Below are 21,176 nucleotides of genomic sequence, written 5' to 3'. Positions count from 1 at the left end.
TTAACAGTTTTTCCCTCAATTTCTACATTAAGGAGACAAGGTTCACTTATGTGAGTAATAGATTTGATCATCATACAAGGGTAATCACCTGTAGACTCGCTCCCTGTGTCGTATTCTACTCGCAATCGTTTGAAATAATCGTGCACGCTCTCCGAATCCGAAACCCGGTCCGAACTTTCCTTGACGAAATTCACTGTACCCTTCTGACTATTCTTGAAGCGGAAACAATTCCTTTGTACGTGCCCTTTCTGCAAGCCTTTCTGCTTACAAAAGAAACACGTAAAGTTAGCGTATCTTCCTTTACCGGGAGATCTGTAATTCGAGTCAGAACGTCCACGATCATCCCTGCTATAGTGATCCCGATTTCTGCTTCGCGACCTGTCACTCCTTCCATATGCATCAAATCTCCTTTCGTATCTAGTATCACGCCGGCCTAACCGAAATCTAACGGAATTCACAGTATCCGAATTGATCGCCATCGCTCTAGCTGAGACAAGATCCCGGTTCTTAATCAGTTTTTCCGTCGATTTCAAAATCAAGTTATCCTCATTCAATAATTGCCTCTGTAAATCCTTGTCATATACACCGTAAATCAACTGGTCGCGGATTGCAGAGTCACGGAACTCACCGAAATCGCACTGCTCAGCTAACAACTTAACCGCCAAAATGTAATTTTCCCCGGACTCCGACGGACTTTGAATTCGGCACCGAAATTTGTACCGCAACACTACTTCTGATTCTATTCTGTCAAAACGCTCCTTAAGTTTCTTTGTTATTTCTGCATAACTCAGAGTCTTTAAATCAGTGGCAGGGTATAGCAATTTCAGTTCATTGAAAACTGCCATACCACACAAATTCATGAATAAATCCTTCTTTTATCCTCCGCTATGGCATTAGCCGATAAAAAATACTCAAAATGCTCTACATAATTGGAAAAAGAGGTATTAAGAACGTAAGGATCAACCACTCCAATCAGCGCCATGCTTTGGCTAAGTATTACTCCGTCTCAAAATCCGAAACAGCTTGTATTGAACTGTTAGCAATCTTTTCGCTCACCCCGGTAATCTTCCAGAACTGCCGTTAATCGTGTCGCTATGGAAGCGCTAGACACTGGTATCACAATGGCGTCGCTATCGCCCGGCTATTTCCACAATAAATAAAACACCATATGCAAATTAGTCACGAAATAGGATAATGGCTTCTTTCAAATCAATCTCTATGCTCTATTGTTCACCAAACAATTACTTTGCAATTACTAATATCAAGAGAGGTACTTCACTCACCATAAAGCTAAATAATAGCGATCCCGGTTCGTGACTACCCTGGACAGCACCACCTCTGTTTCCAACAGGCTTCCTATGGCTCGACACTCCCAATTCCCGCGGCGTTCTCGACTAGCCAGCAACGGCAAATGGCAGCACCAGCAAATGGCAGCAACAGCAAATACCCCACAAACTCTCCGGATTTCAGTAACTACTTTAAAAACACCTTTTTAAATTATCTTGTACGCGTTGTCAAACTTCACTACTTTAGTTTATCCTCGTCGCCACTATAAGTTTTCTTTTCTGAGATAAAATGAACCGTGTTGTTACTTAGGCAGTAGACGTTCAAAAGAGAACGAGCTCTATATTTTTAGCAGTATTTATGTCATTTCCATGTGTACTACATATCACACTCTTCTTCGTTTATTATTGTGTATTTCAGCGAAAGGGGTTCGGTTCTTCGAGATCGAATTGCAAAACATCGAACTGTAAATCTTACAGCCTGCACGAGAATAGCGGCCATATATAGCATCCTTATGCGGGTAAAAATGAATACCAATCTATTTTTACATTTTATTTACTGTTACTAAGAAACAGGCAGCTAGTTATAGCAATTCTATGATTAGAATCATGCTTGCTAGCAATGCGAATTTGATTTGCAAAGAGATTGAGTTATATGATTAACGAAATTATCTAATAAGAAAATTGGAAAGGGACAGGGATCGAAACCTTAATCTCCTGCTTATAAGGGATCAGAAGCATTGACACAAGGTTATCAAGCACCCCCTGCCAATCAATAGGTGTCGGATACAGAGTAAGAACCCCGGACATTTGAATATGGCAAGTAAGGTATTGTAGCAGTAAAACAAGCAGTTTTGGAAGAGTTATAGCTATTGATGTCGGATAAGCAACTAAAGTATTAATAACAGATTCAATGAATGATGAATGGCGATAATTTTTCGAGCAATTTAAACGAAGAGTTACGTCTGTTTGAATGTAATGATGAATATATTATGATTATTTAGAGCTTTTTATAATGGAATGTATTCATTTAAGACGAGTTAGCACTATCCCATTTATTTCCACCACTTTCTTGTAACTTAACTGATATGTCTTCAGTGTTTCGTGCTTGGCTCGGATTAAGGCGTGTTAAAGTAAGTTACAGAATTAGACCGAATGAAGGTAAGGATCGAGATCTAAAGCTAAAAATTGAAAAAATATGAAGGAGTGTATGTACCTAAATTGAAAGATTTTTGTAGAAGGCCATGAAGATATTTTTTCTTATTGACTTTTTATTCCAAATTTCGAAAAGTTGTTCAAGAAGGATGATATGCAGACGATGGTCAAAATACATTTATGTACAAACCGTGTCGTTTGTTATGATACAGTTCCCGCACCTTTGTTGCTTTTGCTCAAATAAATTTATTCATATTATGGCTGGACATGCCAATAATTCATTATAGTTCTTAAATCTATTGGTGGATACTTCTGGAAGCCATCAAGGTGTTAGAAAGAACATCGCTTCGGGGTGGAAAGTGAAGGCTGTGGTCGGTGTGGTGATAGCATTTCTGGTGCAGTTAGGATTTATTTTTCATACTAGCAGACCCGACGAACTTCATTTCGCCTAAAATTTATGTATACTCTGATTAGATCTCAAGTTTTGCAGAAATTTGTATGGGACCCCCGCCTTTCCAAAAGGGGGAGGATTTTGAACCACCACATAAGCATATCTTCCCTTCCAAAACATCCACATCCCAGATTTGGTTCCATTTGCTTGATTAACCCGTAAATGCCCAGGACGAACTTTTAATTTTGAAAACCACCTGTCATAAGACGAGTTTATACAATCCCATTGAATTCCACCACTTAATTGTATCTTGACAGATACGTATTTCGACCTCAAAAGTAAGGCCGTCTTCAGTGTCTCGTACTTGACTCGACCACCATATATCTCTGAGGTTTTTAGAGGTTTTTACTCGGAATTTTCACTAAAATCAAGGGGAATAGTTGTACTTTTGGGCACATGCAAACCCTCCCCCTCCGGATCCTCCCCCTTTTTATGGTTGAGAAAACTAGGTGACCCAAAAGCGTAATTTTAGGCAGTGATATATGAAACTGGCCATATTTGGAGATTGAATAGTCTGATTAACAGTCCAGTTGAATAGTCCATATAAGTCCTAAGAGCCCATGCGAATGCTCCATCATTGAAATAATTCAAATTCAGATGTTCTAGGTTCTCCAAATTGTTCTCGAGTTGATTTCAATTGGTCTACCAGGTCAACTACACCTGGTAAAAACAAAAAGCAACCAAACTTGCCCATTTAAGTTCATTGAACCTTAGCGAATGTTTCGATATTCAAATAAGTCCAAAGTAGATGTTATAGATCCTCCAAATTGTTCTGGAATTAAGGTCAATTGGTCAACCTCGTTAACCACACACAACCATACATCGGCTCATGGAAGTTTGACTGTAATACATGTACGGATAATTCCCTAAACTCCTGCGAATGTTTCACTATTCAAATAACTTCATAATAAAAGTCCTTGGTTCTACAGATTGTTCCGGAGTTGAGATCAATTGGTCTGCCAGTTCGAGTATGTCTGATACAAAACCAAAAGCAACCAAGCACGTCCATAAAAATCCCTATAAACGTAACGACTGATTGACTATTCAAATAGGTCAATTTCAGATTCTGAAGTTCAGATCATCTGGTCTACCTGCTCAATCAAAACTGGTTCTAATTCGAAAACAACCCATCATGACATGGTAGGCCAATTGAACTCAACTCCCGGACAATTTGGAGAACCTAGAACATCTGCGTTGGACTTATTTGAATGATGAAGCATTCGCATGGACTCTTAGGACATGACACGCTGGGTCGCTGTCGGTTTGATATCAGGCGTAGTTGACATGGTAGACCAATTGAACTCAACTCCCGGATAATTTGGAGAACCTAGAACATCTGCGTTATAGTTATTCGAATAATGAAGCATTCGCATGGGCTCTTAGGACTTATAAGGGCACGCTGGGTCGCTGTCGGTTTGATATCAGGCGTAGTTGACATGGTAGACCAATTGAACTCAACTCCCGGACCATTTGGAGTACCTAGAACATCTGCGTTGGACTTATTTGACTGTTGAAGCGTTTGCATTACCAAGGACCTATATGGACACGCTGAGGTGATCTCGGTTGGATACTAGTCGTAATTGACCTGGTAGACCAATTGAACTCAACTCCCGGACAATCTGGAGAACCTAGAACATCTGCGTTGTACTTATTTCAATGATAAGCATTCGCATGGGCTCTTAGGACTTATATGGACACTCTGGGTCGCTGTCGGTTCGATATCAGGCATAGTTGACATATTAAACAAATTGAACTCAACTCTCGGACAATTTGGAGAACCTAGAACATCTGAGTTGGGCATATTTTAATGTTGAAGCATTCGCTCGGGTTCTTAGTACTAATATGGACACGCTGGGTCACTGTCGGTTTGATATCAAGCGCAGTTGACCTGGTAGACCAATTGAACTCAACTCCCGGACAATTTGGAGAACCTAGAACATCTGCGTTGGACTTATTTGACTGATGATGCATTTACATAACCTCTAAGGAGCTATATGGACCCGCTGGGTCGCTGTCGGTTTAATATCAGGCGTAGTTGACATGGTAGACCAATTGAACTCAACTCTCGGACAATTTGGAGTACCTAGAACATCTGCGTTGTACTTATTTGAATGAAGAAGCGTTGGCATGGGCTCTTAGGACTGATATGGACACGCTGGGTTTCTGTAGGTTTGATATCAGGCGCAGTTGACCTGGTAGACCGATTGAACTCAACTCCCGGACAATTTGGAGAACCTAGACATCTGAGTTGGACATATTTTAATGGTGAAACATTCGCACGGGCTCCAGGGACTTATATAGATTTGTTCGATCACTATAAGTTTATGCTTCAGGCACATAAAATTTTTATTTATTCAGAGCAACTTCACCACAATATGCCAGATGTATTGGAGGCCTTAAAAAAGTTTTTGTTACATTATTTGCACAAATCTCATTCAATTGAATCATATTGAATAGCTCTGTGTATACGGGCTGTTAAACAGACTATTAAATCTTCAAATATGACCAGTTTCATATATCACTGCCTAAAATTACGCTTTTGGGTCACCTAGTTTTCTCAACCATAAAAAGGGGGAGGGTCCGGAGGAGGAGGGTTTGCATGTGCCCAAAAGTTCAACTATTCCCCTTGATTTAAGTGAAAATTCCGAGTAAAAACCTCTAAAAACCTCAGAGATATATGGTTTTTAAAATTAAAAGTTCGTCCTGGGCATTTACGGGTTAATTCTCGAGTTATGAAGAAATTGATGTTTCATTTGTATGGGAGCCCCCCTTTCCAAAGGGGAACAATTTTAAGAACCTTCCCGGTCCCAAAAACCTCTGCATACAAATTTTCACGCTGATCGGTTTAGTAGTTTCCGAGTCTATAAGGGTCAGACAGGCAGAAATTCATTTTTATTATATAGATTTATGAGAATATCTATAATAATACTAGCTATATTATTCATATACACCCCTATTCTTGTTTACGGACGAACGAAACTTTCGAACGAATGCGCTTCGTTCAAACCGTTTCTCCATTTGATTTTACTGGCGTAAACGAGAATGCGGATCAAAGTGCATTCGTAAGTAAACAAGAATGTGGGTGATAAACACAGCCGATCCTAAGACAAATCAATTAGCGAGGAAATCTTGCAAATCGGTCCATCCGTTAGTGAGTTACATTGCCTCAAAGGAAATGCAAACTCATTTTTATATAGATAGATAGATAATAATACCATGTTTATCATTTTCATTCACCATAATTATCTCAAACTCTGTGGAAACTGTGGTAATGCTAATATTTGAAAAGCAGCAGGCCAAGCTCCAGTAGGAGTATAGAGCCATTGAAGAAGAAGAATATTGCACACAACATTTAAAAAAAAAACGAGAAACCCACCTAGCGGTGATGGTGCCTTTCTCATGTATTATAAAACAAGGAAATACATGAGTAACAAGAAAAGCACATAAGAGAGGTCAAAATTGCACTTTATGGAGATAGATTCAGCTATTTTCATCAATTTACATTTATTTGCGTTCATTTGGATGCATTGCAGCAGTTTTTGAAAAAAAATCCGTTTTTCCTTGGGAAAAATAGGGGAAAGTTTTTTTAATAACTCCGGAACGCAATGGCCGATTGGGCCAAAAGCGAAAAATTAGGAAGGATTCAGCATCGAATGCAACCTGTTGCAAGCAAATCGGATAAGGCTAAGTACAAAAAAGTGTGTCACATTTTTTTGTACACACACTCATACATACATACATACACACATACAGGCATCATCTAGGAATTGAGCTCAATTCGTCGAGCTGAGTCGATTGGTATATAACACTATGGGTCTCCGAGCCTTCTATCAAAAGTTTAGTTTTGGAGTGATTATAGCCTTTACGTATACTTAGTATACGCGAAAGGCAAAAATGCGTCTCATTGTTCATCATGCTGGCGGAGAACCACAGAGATTTATTTTTTGATAATTCACAGGAAAATAAACTTTGGAATTATTTCCGAAAACTATTATAATATTTTTTTGGGAAAGAAAAGTGTCGTAATATAGATGAATATGATATTCCAACAACAGCTTAGAGTATTCCATACAAAATGAGATTAATAAACCGCACAACAGCGGGCCGAACCGATTGGCTACTTTTCACCGCTTGCACAGACACATTTCAATTGATCTATGGTCATTTTTTCTGTTCCGAGCGCAATAATGCGGTGTTGTAATATATCCATAATGCTACGTTTTGACAGGGCAAGTGAATTGAACAACTCAGTTGAATTCAATTGACTTGCCAAAAGTTGAACATGTTCAACTTTCTTTTCGTTCAAGTGAATTGAATTAAGGTGTTTACACGTTCAGTTCGCGTTAGATTCAAGCGACTTGCTCAATTCACTTGCCTTGTCTAAACGTAGCATAATGGATCTAACATGCTTGATAATAATCTTGTATGGGGCCGTACACTAATTACGTAAGCACTTATGGGGGGAGGGGGGGTCGGCCATATTCTTACGCTCCATATAAAAAAAAATTGGTTTGTATGGGGAAAATCTTACAAGGGGGAGGGGTTGAAAAATCCACAAAAATTGCTTACGTAATTAGTGTACGGCCCCTATTCAGCAACTGAAATTTGAACTTGTTCACATATTAAGGCCTACACGTAAAAAAAAATAATGTTGTTTATTATTAATATTTCTAATACTTTTTTGCCAAAGCAGGCGCTTAATGACAAGTATAAGAAAAAACTTATACATCGCAGTCACATACATTCGGAAACTTATACTTTTCATTAACTTATGAATGTTATTAGCTTTTTGATATGGGATCATTCATAAGGTAGCATAATGAAGAGTATAATTATTTTCGAATGGTTTTTTGCCATAACATATAAGGTTATTTTTTTACGTGTAATATCTTGCTCTGTGCAGGTATGCCCATATTGCCCCACACGCTTAGATCAGTTTACCTATTTATGGGTAATCATTTCACCCATATTTGAGTATTGTATACTTCACTCTTATTATCGGTAAAATTTACTAATAAAGTTGGTAAATTTCACCCATATTATTGGTACACCGCGCTTTACTTATTTATGGGTAAATGAGTTTACCCATATTTGGATGAAAAAAAAAAAATATTTGGATCCTTCAAAGCAGAAACTTCATCTGTATTTGTTGCGAAGGCATTCGTTAACCATGGTTATTGCAATAATAGTTAGTAAAATACGACCTCTTATATCTATTATGTTTCCTGTACCATGGATGTACCGCAGCTAGTGTGGTCCCCAGCGCAGCGGATAGTGGACATTGAACTATTCAGCAACCCAACCCCGGAGCTGTGAATCCAGTAGGTAAGTTTTAATAAATTTCACTAATTTGAACAGTGAACACCTTTGTTCCAATCCGTATAATGGATCATTGAACCACAGGCGGAGGTTGAGAGCATAATGTCGCTCAGTACCAGCAGACCACCAGTTAGCTGTCGGGTTCTCCAGCGGCCCCAGGGACAATGGCATGCGGTGGACAACTGGCTTCCAAATCTGCAGTAAATGAGCTCCCCTTATCTGGTAAGTTTGAATATAATTCACATCTATATTCTCACAGTGACAAATTTTATCCTCGCAACAGTTGGTTCGACAATGAGGTCTTCAAAACAGCTGTTTTCATGCACCGTGGCAACCATCGATATCCAACTGTATCTGCTATTTCAACGCGTTCCAACGGGCGTTGGTTTTTATGAACAAAATGCCCTGTATACGAACGGATTATTGCTGGCGAGATTGTTGGTTTATGATCAAGCAGTGCTGGATTACGAGCACCCGAAAGGTAAGGTATTTCTTTATATCGAACAAAAACAATAATGGATTGCTTTAAAAAATAATCCTCAGGTATTCGACAGAACGGTTCCCGCATACCCGATTGTACTGAATCAGAGAATATGGTCGCTATACCTTGAGATTCTGGAGCAATTATTTGATGTTCTGATTCCCTTTCCAACGCTCAGATTCGGTCAGTTCCTCCATCAGTTCAACTTGCACCGACTGGTCCAGTACAACGCTAGCTGCCATTCCATTCTAGATTATATCATGCTTAATTGTATTTATTTCATGTATTGTAATAAATTTGTTTGTTTTGTAGTTTCTATTACTGTTATTTATTATAATACATATATATTTGAAAGTACATTCTGAATGTAAAGCACAATAAACGACGAAAAAATTACCCAAATTTGGGTGAATTTGACCAATAAATTTGTCCTATTAAAGTACCTATATATGGGTGAAATCGGTTCACTCATATTAGAGTCCTATAAGAAGAGTAACGTCATGTGCCACGTTTGACAGGTCTCCTGCTCGTTTGGAACGCGCATTTGTATGGAACTGACAGACGATTCTGTTCCAATTCTGACACTTGACGACACTGTTATTATAGTCACTGTAACTCATATATGGGTAAAGGGCATTTCACCCATATCTACACACAAAAAAATAACGTTAATCGAATTAAAAAAACCGTTGGTTAAAACAAAAAGTTGCGTTGGTTCTTTTTCGTAGAGAGTCGCGCATTATCAAAATAAAAGTTTATTAACTTTCGATTCATAAACGGGCTGCCATATATGAAATTAAAAGTTTGAACTTTTAAAAATAAATTTTAGAACTGTCAAACCGAAACTACGAAAAATGAAAGTACGCATACTTTTAAATTGAAAAATAGTAAGTTTTATTTACAAGTTTTTAATATTGTCAAACCATGATAGAAAGAAATTGAAAACTTTATGGATTCTTTAAATTGTTTGCCTTTATTTTACATTATATAATATTTTAACTTACATAATAATGAATGTTTAGGAGTTTAGTTCTAGTTGTCCATTACTTACTCCGCAGATATGTTGATGAAATATACTGCAGGTAAGGCGGCCGGTGCAGAATAGTTCGGCGTTCGATTTCGCCATCCCAATCACAGAATGGAGCAAGATTTTCTGTCCGAGACGAAAAAGAAATTAGTCACTGCTACTCTTGTACGGCATCTCTAGACATAATCTTTGAACAGTTCAAAATAAATGACGACTTACCTTATAATTGCGTTTCCCGCCGATGTTTTGGAACTGTGTTAGCATTGATGAATGTTATTATTTTTGTTTTGACATCTGATCTGAGCAAAGATTTTTGTTGAATCTTTTCGATCGATTTGACAGTTCTAAAGTTTTGAAGCTGAAAGGAAGAACTTTCAATTTCATATTCAGAACAGACGTGAAATACTTTCAAACCAAGCACAACACTTTCATAGAAAGTTTTTCAACTTTTATTTCCAAGAATATGTACAACTTTTCAGTAGTAAAGTGCATAACATTCAATTATGCCAATTTTCGTTGTTTCTGTGTAGGTATGTGCACTTTTTGGTGATTTTAGGTACTCTTCATCCATATTTGGGTGAACTGAACTAAGCGTGCATATTGGTGGTTTTGGACAGAGTCTCCAGAGACCAAATTTTTAGAATTTTTTTTTCCAAAAAAAAATTGTTCGGATCGCCCCCCCCTTTTTTTTGGCTACGCCACTGCCCCGTAGAGAGTGGTTTTGTAAAAAAAAGTTTTATGATTAATTCAAATTTGTATCAGTACAAACATGTGTGCACAATATTCAATTATAATAGATCTTTTGATTGAGATAAAATTTTGACCTGAATTTTAATCAGTTTTGTGTCAAAACCTTATTTGTAAACTTTAAAATCGACAATTTTAATCTTGAAACTAAAATATCTTTTGTCACTAGTTACTAGTTTGGAGATGGCGCTAACGATGTGGAAGTAGTGGTTGCTGTGGCTGCTTTTGTTGCTGCTCCTGATTGCCATTGGTTCTCAGAGCAGTTCCGTTTCCATTCAGATTATGTCCATTTGTTGGCTTGACGTTCCGGAGATTATTCGTTTTGCCGGAATATGTAACCGATGGGCTGGAAAGCACCAGAGATTTTTAAAGTCATAAACACAATCTTGACAATTTCAGAAGTAGCTCAGAATATTCTTTATGAGAAACATTAATTGAGGATGACTAAACTACAGAATTATGACTAACCTTCTTTTGTAGCTCGCCTGCAGTAACTTCCCATCACTGCGGTTTCACCTTCCTCATCGTCTTTATCCTCACCGGTGCGTTCGTGGGAGTCTTTGGTCAAATCCATCCACTTCAAAACACTTCAGCGAGAAAATTAGCTCGAAGATTTTGTCTTGATCTACAAAACAAAGAGGTTTTCCGGCCGCATTAACTGTTACAGCTTTGTCCTTTATCCGTTTGCTGGGCGAGTTCAGGTGTGTCAGCCTGCTGCTACCGGTGAGGTAGCTCAGAGCATTCTGAATGCGGTTGTTACAGTTCCAGATTGCAGAGGGCCGGTAGCTTGGAGAAGCTCCTCTGTGACACTTTATGAGTAGCCCGACGTTAATCGAACTGAGCGCTTCCAGCGCTTTGAAGCTATCCGCAAGGCCTTCGATACTGGTGTGGTGCAACAGCAGTTGTCCAGGGTGAGTTCGGAAATCTTTTCATCAGGTGGTGCTGGCGATCATCACGACTTCGTTTTTCCAGAGCCATTCTATTTTCAATTTTTTGTGTGACGTTTTCGATTTACTGAGAGTCTGTCTCATTTGGAGAATTAAACTTAAAAGTGACAGTTCGAAAATTAAAAGAATCACCCGTCATAAGAATGGCTGATGCTACCCAGCAATTCCAATATAGGACATCGATGGAAAATGATTCGATATCTGTCAAAAGTAATCTTGCTCTGCGAGCAGGGTTATTCGATAATTAGCGAAATGTCACTTTTAAGTTTAATTTCAGTTTAATTATCCAATTGAGACAGACCCTTAATGCCCAACTATAGCAACTTCCTATCCACAAATTACTAAGACGATCCCCACCAATGTGTATCCAAATGAGTGTCTAGTATAGGAACGAAATGCGTTCATATTTTATTTATGCACTTCTCGGGAACTTTTTCAAATCGGCGTATGTAACATTTTGATCAAACTGAGAAAATGGACTTGGAAGTTTTCAGATTTTATTTTTATTCCTATTTAGAAATTAAACACATTTATCACAATTGAATTCACCTCAACGATACATTATGGAAAGGTTCATCGTCACTGACTCTGAAATCTGCACTGCGTGTGAACATTTCAGTTATTTTGATAAAAATATATGTTACAACGTTCTGCAACAGATAAATCACATACGTCGTTTTGATACGTCAGCATGACCGAGGTCATGCTACTTTCGTCGAAATGTTACGCTGCTCCGTACGCTGCATTGTTGATACGTCGAAATGTTGCGTCAAGTTGAAACGTTTCACCGCACATGCGACAAAAAATTGCAACACTTACAACACGACGTAACTACATTTGCTGCAGAAAAACAACGTAAAATGTTTTTCTTAACGAAAATCAGAACATTCAAGCAACATGCTTAGTTTTGAAATCAGTGATGAAAAGTACAAGCAGACGCACGTTTTAAACTATTTAGTTATTCGAAAAAACTTTTTAAAGTACATTTTCTGCTAAGCGGTGTATGTGCAATATTTTCAACAAAGATGTTTGTAAAAAATTGATTTACACTTTTAATAACACATTTTCATGTAGTTTTGAAGATATACACATTTTTAGATGAATTTAATGCCATATGCTGTTGAAAACGGGTTTGTTTACAATTTGCGACATACGCCGTTTTGAAAAAGTACCCGAGACTTGTTCTCGCACCGGTTGTTTCTATCAAGGTTGTTGAAGTGCAATCATGCTTCGCACCGGTGGTGAATATCCGGTTGCTATTGAGGCAAACACGGAAATAAATAAAATCAGGAAAAAAATATTATTTATTTTCAGATATTTCAGAACGCGCGAGCAACTTTTGTAATATAAATATGTGCGTAATACATTTTGTGATTATCAGATTAGCTAGACACACATCTGCTAGGTGGCGCTAGCTTATATGCAATAATTTAGTGAGGTGGATATCTCGAGATCTATAAGACTTAGAAAGATTTTGTCTTCTACAACGTTGTTCGTGTAACCATAACATTTATGATGGAGACTAGTTTAGTTTGGAATTCATACGCATAGCGGCGCTAGTATATGAGAAATAACATGTTAGGTTAAATATTTCTAAATCCGTTAGAGTTAGAAAGTGGCCATCTTCTACAAAGTTATCCGAATTATCTGTTAGGTTGGTTATTATGTAAGATTTAAAAGGGGAGTCAAAACCAGAAGTTTAGTTTGAAACCGCAATACTCGTTGGCGCTCGAGTTGAGTCGAATCGAGTCAAGTACGAGACACTGAAGATGGTCTTACTGTAGTATCTGTCAAAGGTACAACCAAGTGGTGGAATTAAATGGAATTGTACGAACTCGTCTTATGGCAAGTTACTTTGTAGAATACGGCAATATTATGAAAATTCCAGATTTTGAGATATTTAACCTATCAGTTTATTTTTTATACTCTAGCGCCGCTAAGCGATTGTGTTTAAAACTAAACTTGCTAGCATCATGACGGTTTTTACCATTGACGAATACATAGACGGAGTGGTGGCCATTTTTTCGGGCACCACTATATACCCCTGGGGAGTGACGGATTACAATTATTACAATCACTCGACCATTGAGAAGCCCCTCAATTCAAATCACGTCAGTTTGACAACAACTGTCATTTCCATTTTTGTTTACCTCCTGTTTCTGATTCAAAATGTTCATGCACGGAAGAAAAAAAGTACCCAAAATTGAGTATTTTTAAACTTACTTTTGAGTTATTTTTTCTCTTCTCTTTCATCTGGTTTTGTCAAAAACAAAAGAGCCAAACAATCCAACGACGCCAGTTCAATACGGGAAGCCAATTTTGAGTTTTATTACCTGAGGTCAAAATTGAGTGAATTAAACTTACATTTGGGTAAATAAATTTTCCGTTGGGTAATTTTTTAACATGCGGTAGTAAAGGCAAACTATATAGTATACTTCGATCCTATACTTACTCAATTTTGGCTTCCCGTACCCGGTAAAAATCGTTTACTCATTAATGGGTACTTTTTCTTTGCTATCTCTTTCCCTCTGCTGAAAAATTTACCCATTTTGAGAGAATAAGTGGATCTACTCATTTAAATGAGTAAATCCACTTATTCTCCCAAAATGGGTAAATTTTTCAGCAGAGAGAAAGAGATAGCAGACAAAAAGTACCCATTAATGAGTAAACGATTTTTACCGGGTACGGATGTTCGAGGTTGGGTGAATTAAACTCACTATTGGGTAGTTTATTTCTTCCGTGCAGAGTTCAAACAGGCATTCGCATCCATTTTCTTTGTTGATGTTTACATTTCTTGAGAAAGAAAAATCGATTAGAAAATGACTTCGCAACCAACAATATATGGTATTCAAAGTACAGCAGGGGCTGTTCCTATCCGAAACCCGAGAGGTAAGCATTAGCATTGATGACCCCAACTATGTCTATTGACTTGTGACTTGTAGGTGAACTGTCCATGCAAAAGGTGAAAGTTCACCGATATGTATCGGGAAAACGTCCGGAATACGCCCAACATTCCAGTAGCGAAGAGGAATCTGACGAGGATGATTTCATCGACAATCGTAGAACGGCGAAAGAATCCTATCGCGAATCCCGTCGCCACGAGGAAACGGATGGAGGAGATGACATTCAGGGAAATATGGACGATCCTCGTATTCGGCGCTTGCATGCCATACGGAGTGCAGCGGAAGCGGAGGAGATTGAACGTGAGCGTAGAGAGCGTCATCGGGTGATTCACGAACCGGAACTTGTTCAATCAGAAGAAGAGGAGGAAGAACTTGGCCAACATTTGCGTCACCGACACAGACCGGAGGAGTCGGATGATGAAGAGGAAGACGAGAACGTACCAGGATCTGGGGAAAATCTCACCAGGATGCGGCGCATTTCCATTGGTTCGGAGTCGGAATCGGATACGGAACTGAGCGATTCCGAGATTGAACGTAGGAGAAATATGTTGAGACTGAAGATGTTACAATACAACAGAAAAGGAAGAGGAAGTTCTTCAAAAAAAGGATGAAGGCCAATCGGACACATCGGAATCGGAAAGTTCAGAATACGAAGAGACAGAGAGCGAGGAAGAGAATGAACCAAGGTAAATCAAAGGTAAAATCTGGTCTAGCAAATTGGTAGGGGGAATGACGGCTTTGGCAGGTTTTGTTCTATTATTGGCAGGGGGTTTTTTATGACTGACTAGGCTCAAATTTGGCCTAAACATTCTTTGCATATCAAAGAATATTGTGGCCAAATTTCATAAAATTTGGTCGACAAAACCCCCCTGCCAATAATAGAACAAAACCTGCCAAAGCCGTCTTTCCCCTAATTATTATTATTTTTTCTAGATTAAAACCATTGTTTGTACGCAAAAAAGATAGAACGACGGTGATCGAGAAGGAGCGCGAAGCCAATAAACAAAAACAACTTGAGTATGAATCGAAAAAAGCTGCCAAGGAGCGTCATCGACAAACCTTGAAGCTAGTTGAAGACAGCATCAAGAAGGACATGGAAAAGGCCAAAGTGGATAATGAGCCAAATTTGAACGATGTCAATACAGATGATGAGAATGATGAGGTTGAATATGAAGCGTGGAAACTGCGGGAATTAAAGCGTATTAAATGAGATCGTGAAGAGAAGGAGTCGCTTGAGAAGAAAAAACTGGAAATAGATCGAATACGAAACATGACGGAGGAAGAACGCCGCCAGGATCAACGACTCAATCCCAAACAGGTTACAAACAAAACTGTCAAAGGAAAGTATAAGTTCTTGCAAAAGTACTATCATCGCGGTGCTTTCTACTTGGACCAGGAATATCAAGTGTACAAGCAGGACTTTTCCGCTCCAACGCTGGAAGATCACTTCGACAAAACCATCCTGCCAAAGGTCATGCAAGTCAAGAACTTCGGGAGATGTGGCAGAACCAAATACACCCATTTGGTGGATCAGGATACCACAAAAGCCGAATCACCTTGGTTTGCAGATTCAGCTAATAATATTAAAATTTACAATGAAGGCTGGAGGAATGCGTCAAGTTTTTGACAAACCATCTTCTTACAAAAACAAACGTGACATCTAAATATTTAAATACATACAATATTATCTTTTTGTTGTAGTTTAAAAATGGTATATATATATATATATATATATATATAAACTTGCAAAATAACAGCACATTATTTTATACCGTATTATTCGCTATTTACACTACAATCATGATATATATCTTATCTAGTATCTTGATATTGAACGTCATATGAAACAAAAATCCAATTTTCATGATCCTTAAGTTCGTAGGCGATAAATTACTAAATTTATCACGTGATAAATTTGGTGGTTATTTTTTTACGGTGAGATAAAATGTTCAAGACTGTATCCTATTCAGTATTTTTAATTATTACGATTATAAATTGATACATCACAGGTATATGGAGTTAGACATCAAGATGATTATGATTAAAGAGATAAGATCTCGTTCGCCGGAATCGTGAATAATCAATAAGGATAAACACGATGTTAGTTTTTATTACTACTGTGGCTGTGGGAAGCGTGTGAATAAGCACATATATGCCGATAAAGTAGCCTGAAATCTAAAAATAACATGAACATTCGGTTTTGCAGAATGAATATTAAGTATTGCTCAAAAATGCTTATAGATGTCGCTGCTGCTTGTATTCAAAAACACTACCAATCAACCAGTCAACCAACCAACCAACAATGAAGTAACCAATCAATCAACCATTCTTCCAAATAACAAATCAAGCAGCAACCTACCAATCCTAATCGTACAGAATGTAGGCCTGGGTGTCCCCTTTGTTATATTCGATCTTTTTGATGGCACCAAAACGGTCGAACTCACGCTCCAACTGAGTAACCGAAGTCCATGCACCAAGACCACCAACCCAAATTCTGGTCGTCGGAGTAGCTTTACCGTATCCTATCTTGCACTGGAACTTGCCAATGTACTGACCGGACAACTCAACCTTAGCTCGGTGAGCCATGTCCAACGTTTGGTAACGAACAAAAGCAAAACATTTCCAGTTCCTGGCGGTGGACGCTTGTTGTCGATGTCCTCAACGATACCATACACGCTCGTCCGGCTGAACTCAAATTTGGGTCAGATTAACTCAAAATCGTAAAAACTGGCTCAAGACAAAATTGAGTTAAGGCCCCTTAACTCAATTTTGAGTAACGACGGGAGATATGAATTTTGAGTGACGTTTACTCAAAATCATAAAATCAAATATTTAGAATTTTGAGTTTGTCAAATCTAATAAAAACAATCAGGCGCAGTATAAAGAAAAGCTATTCGAATTAGATTCATAAAACAATTTAACATTTATTACAGCTTAGTATAATGAGAGGTTATAAACTACAGAGAAAGGTCGGATCCTGGGTAGGAACATCTGTTGCTGATTTGTAATAGCTACAATAGGAATTACATTGCAAACTTATGTGCCCAAGTATGTACCCCAGGAACGAACTTTTCTCACTTTTCTCTAGTTCATATCCTCTTTTATAATAACACATTTTTAAACTATTGTTTTATAATAATAAATAGCGGTCCTCAAATATCTCCGGCGGTCGCTTGTGATGGTACGTCTGGGAGCTCGTCTGGAAGTTAAAAAAATGTGATATAGGAGACATTCTCTGCTATGGTTCTTAGCGCGGACATGGACAAACCAATAACTGCCTGAAACTTCTTACCTGGTATAAGATCTCATCTATATTGTTGAATCTGACCACAACTGGTAATTACACAGCAGAAGAAATTCACGAGGGCAATGACGAAGTCTTGAAAACTGATGTACACTGTTCTAACATCTTGGTAATGCTCTTCAAAGCTCAGTTTTTTCTGGGGTGTTTCCAAACGTTGTTTCGAGCGTGCACTTGTCCTCGTCCTCGTCGTATAAAGCTGGAACGAGAAATGGATAAATAATCTAATATTTAGAATTAGATTAGTAAATTAGATTTAGTAAATCAAAACTTACATGAAGATCTACCAGCGACCGTTGGACTTCTGGAAATTTTCACGGTGAACTCATTTTTGAGTTCGGGAACTATTTATGCAAATATGAGTCAAAGCTACTCAAAATCATAACTCTCAGTTACTCAGAGTTTGACGTCTCAATAGAAGTTATTATTTTGAGTTATGCTGACCCAAAATTGAGTTCAGCTGGACGAGCGTGTACTTCCCAAAAATGCGACGCATTGTCACGTCATGTTTTCTATACGGATTCATATTTTTATGAACGATGCAAAACAAAAACGACGTCGCAATGTGCGAGGGAGAAAAACAAACAGACAAACTGTCAAAACGTCAAGAGGGGTAAGTCAGCGCTCGTAAAATATTTATGTATAATGTAATTCGTCACCCACGAGGGGTATTTTCTTCAAAATGAAGAAGAAGACATGGTGCCCGATTTTCTGATGGCTTTGTACCGGACATTTAGGTCTATGTATTCGTCAATGGTTTTTACCATCCGAACAACTTTGTGGAATACGGCAATATTAAAAAAAATCAGTTTTCGAAATATCTAACCTAGCAGGTTATGTCTTATACACCAAGCGGTTAAATCTTAATCTAAACCTGCGTTGGTCATAATGGTTTTGACCACCCGAACAACTTTGTAGAAGGCGGCAATATTCTAAAAATTACATATTTTGAGATACCTGAACTATCAGGTTATTTCCAATACACTAGCGCCGCCAAGCGGTTGTATTACTAACTAAACTTGCTTTCGTCATGATGGTTTTAATCATTCGAACAATTTTGTAGAAGACGGCAATATTCTTAAGATTTCAACTATCGAAATATCTAACCTTTTAGGTTATTTCCAATTCACTAGCGCCGCCAAGCGGTTGTATTTCAAATTAAACTTGTTTTCGTCATGATGGTTTTGACCACCCGAACAACTTTGTAGAAGACGCCAATATTCTAAAATTCCAGATTTCGAGATATCTAACCTATCAGGTTATTTCATATGTACTAGCGCCGCCAATCAGTTGAAATCCAAACTAAACTGACCTCCATCACAATGGTTTTGATGATTTATACCCGAACAATTTTTCAGCAGACGGCAGATTTTTTATTTATGGGTTACTTTATATTTCCGTGTGATGGTTTGGCAACGGTTGGAGCGGGTCGCCAAATTTGCCAACTCGCTATTCACCGAAGGTTGCGTTTACATTTCCCAAACCCGTTTACCAACACGCTTAGTTCAGTTTACCTATAAATAGGTAACTGATTCACCCATATTTGGGTATCTTATAAGGTACCTATAATATGAGTGAAATTTACCAAGAATATTAGTAAAGTTCACTAATATTATTGGAAAATTTCATTTACCTATATATGGGTAACTTGATTTACCCATATTTGGATGAAAAATAAAACATTTCAAAATTGATACTTGACAATAAATATCAATTTTCTTCCGTGATATTTTCCTGACATAGAGTGTGTAGTTTTAACAAAAAATAGTTCCATTATATGCTAAAAAAAGATTATACGTTCGCTTGAGTTATTGCTGCAGTCGTTCCCAGAAGATTGAGAACGAAAACGGCAAAAAAACATATCGGTATGGAAAAAAGACTCTTGAAACTGGTGTTGGCCGAATTGAAGAAATGCGTGATCTATATGTTGTTTACTATATCGGTAAGTGGGTGTAAATTTACTGGTCAAAATTATTGTTATTAAAAGATCAATTTTTCTTGTTTTCAGATTATGTTGAGGCAACTTTTTCGGAACTGCACATACACAGCGATTTGTTTCCCTGATGCTCGTTTCCGGATAGCATCAAACCCGCGTTGATTTTACCGACCTGTACGTACACCGGACCGGTGAATGCAAGCTCATCTGGAGATCTTTACAAGCAGAGCTATCGATAAAAGAGCTACAAACTGATTAAAGCGCTGTGGACGCAGAATGCCGAAAATACGAATCTTCTCCGGAACCTGGAGTGTTTGCATGCAGTAAGAGGAGCTACAGGTTGTTTCCGAGAGAGCACACCGTTTCGGACTTCACAGAAAAAGGAGGAAATCTAAAAGTAAATCGTGATACGTGAAGCTTGCGTAACCCGTCGTGTTTTCATAGGTAAGTTTAATTTTTCGAGAAAAAAAAATTTCGTCTAAAAACTGTTTCGTTTGTTACTTCCAGTTCATCAATTCCATCTGGGATGAGATCGGCACTTATTCGGCATACCAGCCGATCTGCTAAAATCCGGAACTTAAACGAAAGCATCATCTGTAGAGGCGTGGAAATCCTTTGCGTAGTGGGTCTTCAAGCGGGAATATCCGGCAGTATAGCAGCGGTGGCGTAATTCCCATTATTCTGTCATCAAACAGGGTGAAGCGCCTTTAATTGTGTTTCTTGTTTACATTGTTATTAAATAAAATCAAAAACATGTTGAATAAATTATATCAATTATAAATATGTTGTAAATAATTTATTATTGCAAAATATTTTAAGATCCCAAATAAAAAACACGAAAAACTAACCCAAATATGGGTGAAATTCACCTATAATTTGCTCGTATTAAATTACCCAAATATGGGTGAAACCTCGGGTGAAACGAGTTTACCTATAAGTAGGTAAATGTCAGTTTACCCATAAATACGTATGTGCACTTTTTGATGATTATAGGTATTCTTCACCCATATTTGGGTGAACTGAAGTAAGCGTGAACGACCGGTGCGCGTTCGCGTCATGATAGAGGTTGCTAGTTTGGCTTTATTTACGCACTGGTGGGCATCGTCTAAGGCGACCAAAACCATAATCCGGAATTTACGGCGACAGTTAAAAACAAATTAACAGATTATACGGCGCACAGTAGGTTGCTTCCGGGCGGAACCACCAAGGGGTCGTTCAACAATGATGTCACAGGTTTTAGGGGGGGAGGGGGTCTAAGATTTTGTGACACTGCATATACTAGGTATACAAAAAGCATGACAGAGGGGGGAGGGGGGGTCTTGAAATCTCAAAAAGTAGTGGACGTCGTATTTGAATCGTCCCCAAACTCAAAATATTGTGTTGTGCGTTTCAGATAAAACGTAAATAATAAAACGTACTGCAGTTGAGGTTAGGAATCTGTCAAAAAAAGTCTACACTTTCCAAAACACTTTCAAATAAATTTACCATGATGTGAGTAAAATACACTAGCGCCTCTGGCGGTGCTGGTCTCGTCAGCTCATCTGGGTTGCATGAATTTTAAATCGGTTCTTCGGGACTCCGATGTCCCGGTTATTAGTTCCTGGTTTTACTGTATCGACAAAAGAT

At 38.2% G+C, this 21,176-nt stretch overlaps 1 protein-coding gene, 3 long non-coding RNA genes and 1 pseudogene across 5 annotated transcripts; 3 read left to right on the top strand and 2 right to left on the bottom strand.

Annotated features, from left to right (window-relative positions):
• The first annotated feature begins 7,877 nt into the window (after nucleotides 1-7,877).
• On the top strand, nucleotides 7,878-8,999 carry LOC134224887 (uncharacterized). Its single transcript, XM_062704525.1, has 4 exons — nucleotides 7,878-8,214; nucleotides 8,293-8,430; nucleotides 8,492-8,689; nucleotides 8,752-8,999. The coding sequence occupies exons 2-4, from the start codon at nucleotides 8,373-8,375 to the stop codon at nucleotides 8,817-8,819; spliced, it is 324 nt and encodes a 107-aa protein (XP_062560509.1). The 5' UTR covers nucleotides 7,878-8,214; nucleotides 8,293-8,372; the 3' UTR covers nucleotides 8,820-8,999.
• Nucleotides 9,000-10,450: 1,451 nt separating this feature from the next.
• LOC134221752 (uncharacterized) lies at nucleotides 10,451-11,473 on the bottom strand. Its single transcript, XR_009982377.1, has 2 exons — nucleotides 10,932-11,473; nucleotides 10,451-10,809 (listed from the first exon to the last, which is right to left on the bottom strand). It is a non-coding gene; the product is annotated as an uncharacterized LOC134221752 (long non-coding RNA).
• Nucleotides 11,474-14,163: 2,690 nt separating this feature from the next.
• On the top strand, nucleotides 14,164-16,407 carry LOC134221218 (microfibrillar-associated protein 1-like; annotated as a pseudogene).
• A 1,021-nt stretch (nucleotides 16,408-17,428) lies between these two features.
• On the bottom strand, nucleotides 17,429-18,804 carry LOC134221221 (uncharacterized). 2 transcript variants are annotated; one of them, XR_009982266.1, is made up of 3 exons: nucleotides 17,890-18,804; nucleotides 17,606-17,838; nucleotides 17,429-17,512 (listed from the first exon to the last, which is right to left on the bottom strand). It is a non-coding gene; the product is annotated as an uncharacterized LOC134221221 (long non-coding RNA). The 2 variants fall into 2 exon arrangements; XR_009982265.1 differs by having other exon boundaries at nucleotides 17,606-17,813.
• Nucleotides 18,805-19,388: 584 nt separating this feature from the next.
• Nucleotides 19,389-20,312, top strand: LOC134224870 (uncharacterized). The gene is made up of 3 exons (XR_009983088.1): nucleotides 19,389-19,556; nucleotides 19,623-19,994; nucleotides 20,058-20,312. It is a non-coding gene; the product is annotated as an uncharacterized LOC134224870 (long non-coding RNA).
• Nucleotides 20,313-21,176: the final 864 nt, after the last annotated feature.

This window comes from Armigeres subalbatus, chromosome 3 (assembly GCF_024139115.2).
Source record: "Armigeres subalbatus isolate Guangzhou_Male chromosome 3, GZ_Asu_2, whole genome shotgun sequence".
Classification (NCBI taxonomy): domain Eukaryota; kingdom Metazoa; phylum Arthropoda; class Insecta; order Diptera; family Culicidae; genus Armigeres; species Armigeres subalbatus.
The sequence above is the reverse complement of the archived record's forward strand: the minus strand, read 5'-3'. Positions and strand labels throughout refer to the sequence as shown.

What these genes read in the sequence shown, in the direction of transcription:
- LOC134224887 (XM_062704525.1), top strand. Translation starts at nt 8,373, where the DNA reads ATGGCATGCGGTGGACAACTGGCTTCCAAATCTGCAGTAAATGAGCTC. An exon ending in AAATGAGCTCCCCTTATCTG is followed by an intron (nt 8,431 to 8,491) that starts GTAAGTTTGAAT and finishes TCCTCGCAACAG; the next exon opens with TTGGTTCGACAATGAGGTCT. An exon ending in GGATTACGAGCACCCGAAAG is followed by an intron (nt 8,690 to 8,751) that starts GTAAGGTATTTC and finishes AATAATCCTCAG; the next exon opens with GTATTCGACAGAACGGTTCC.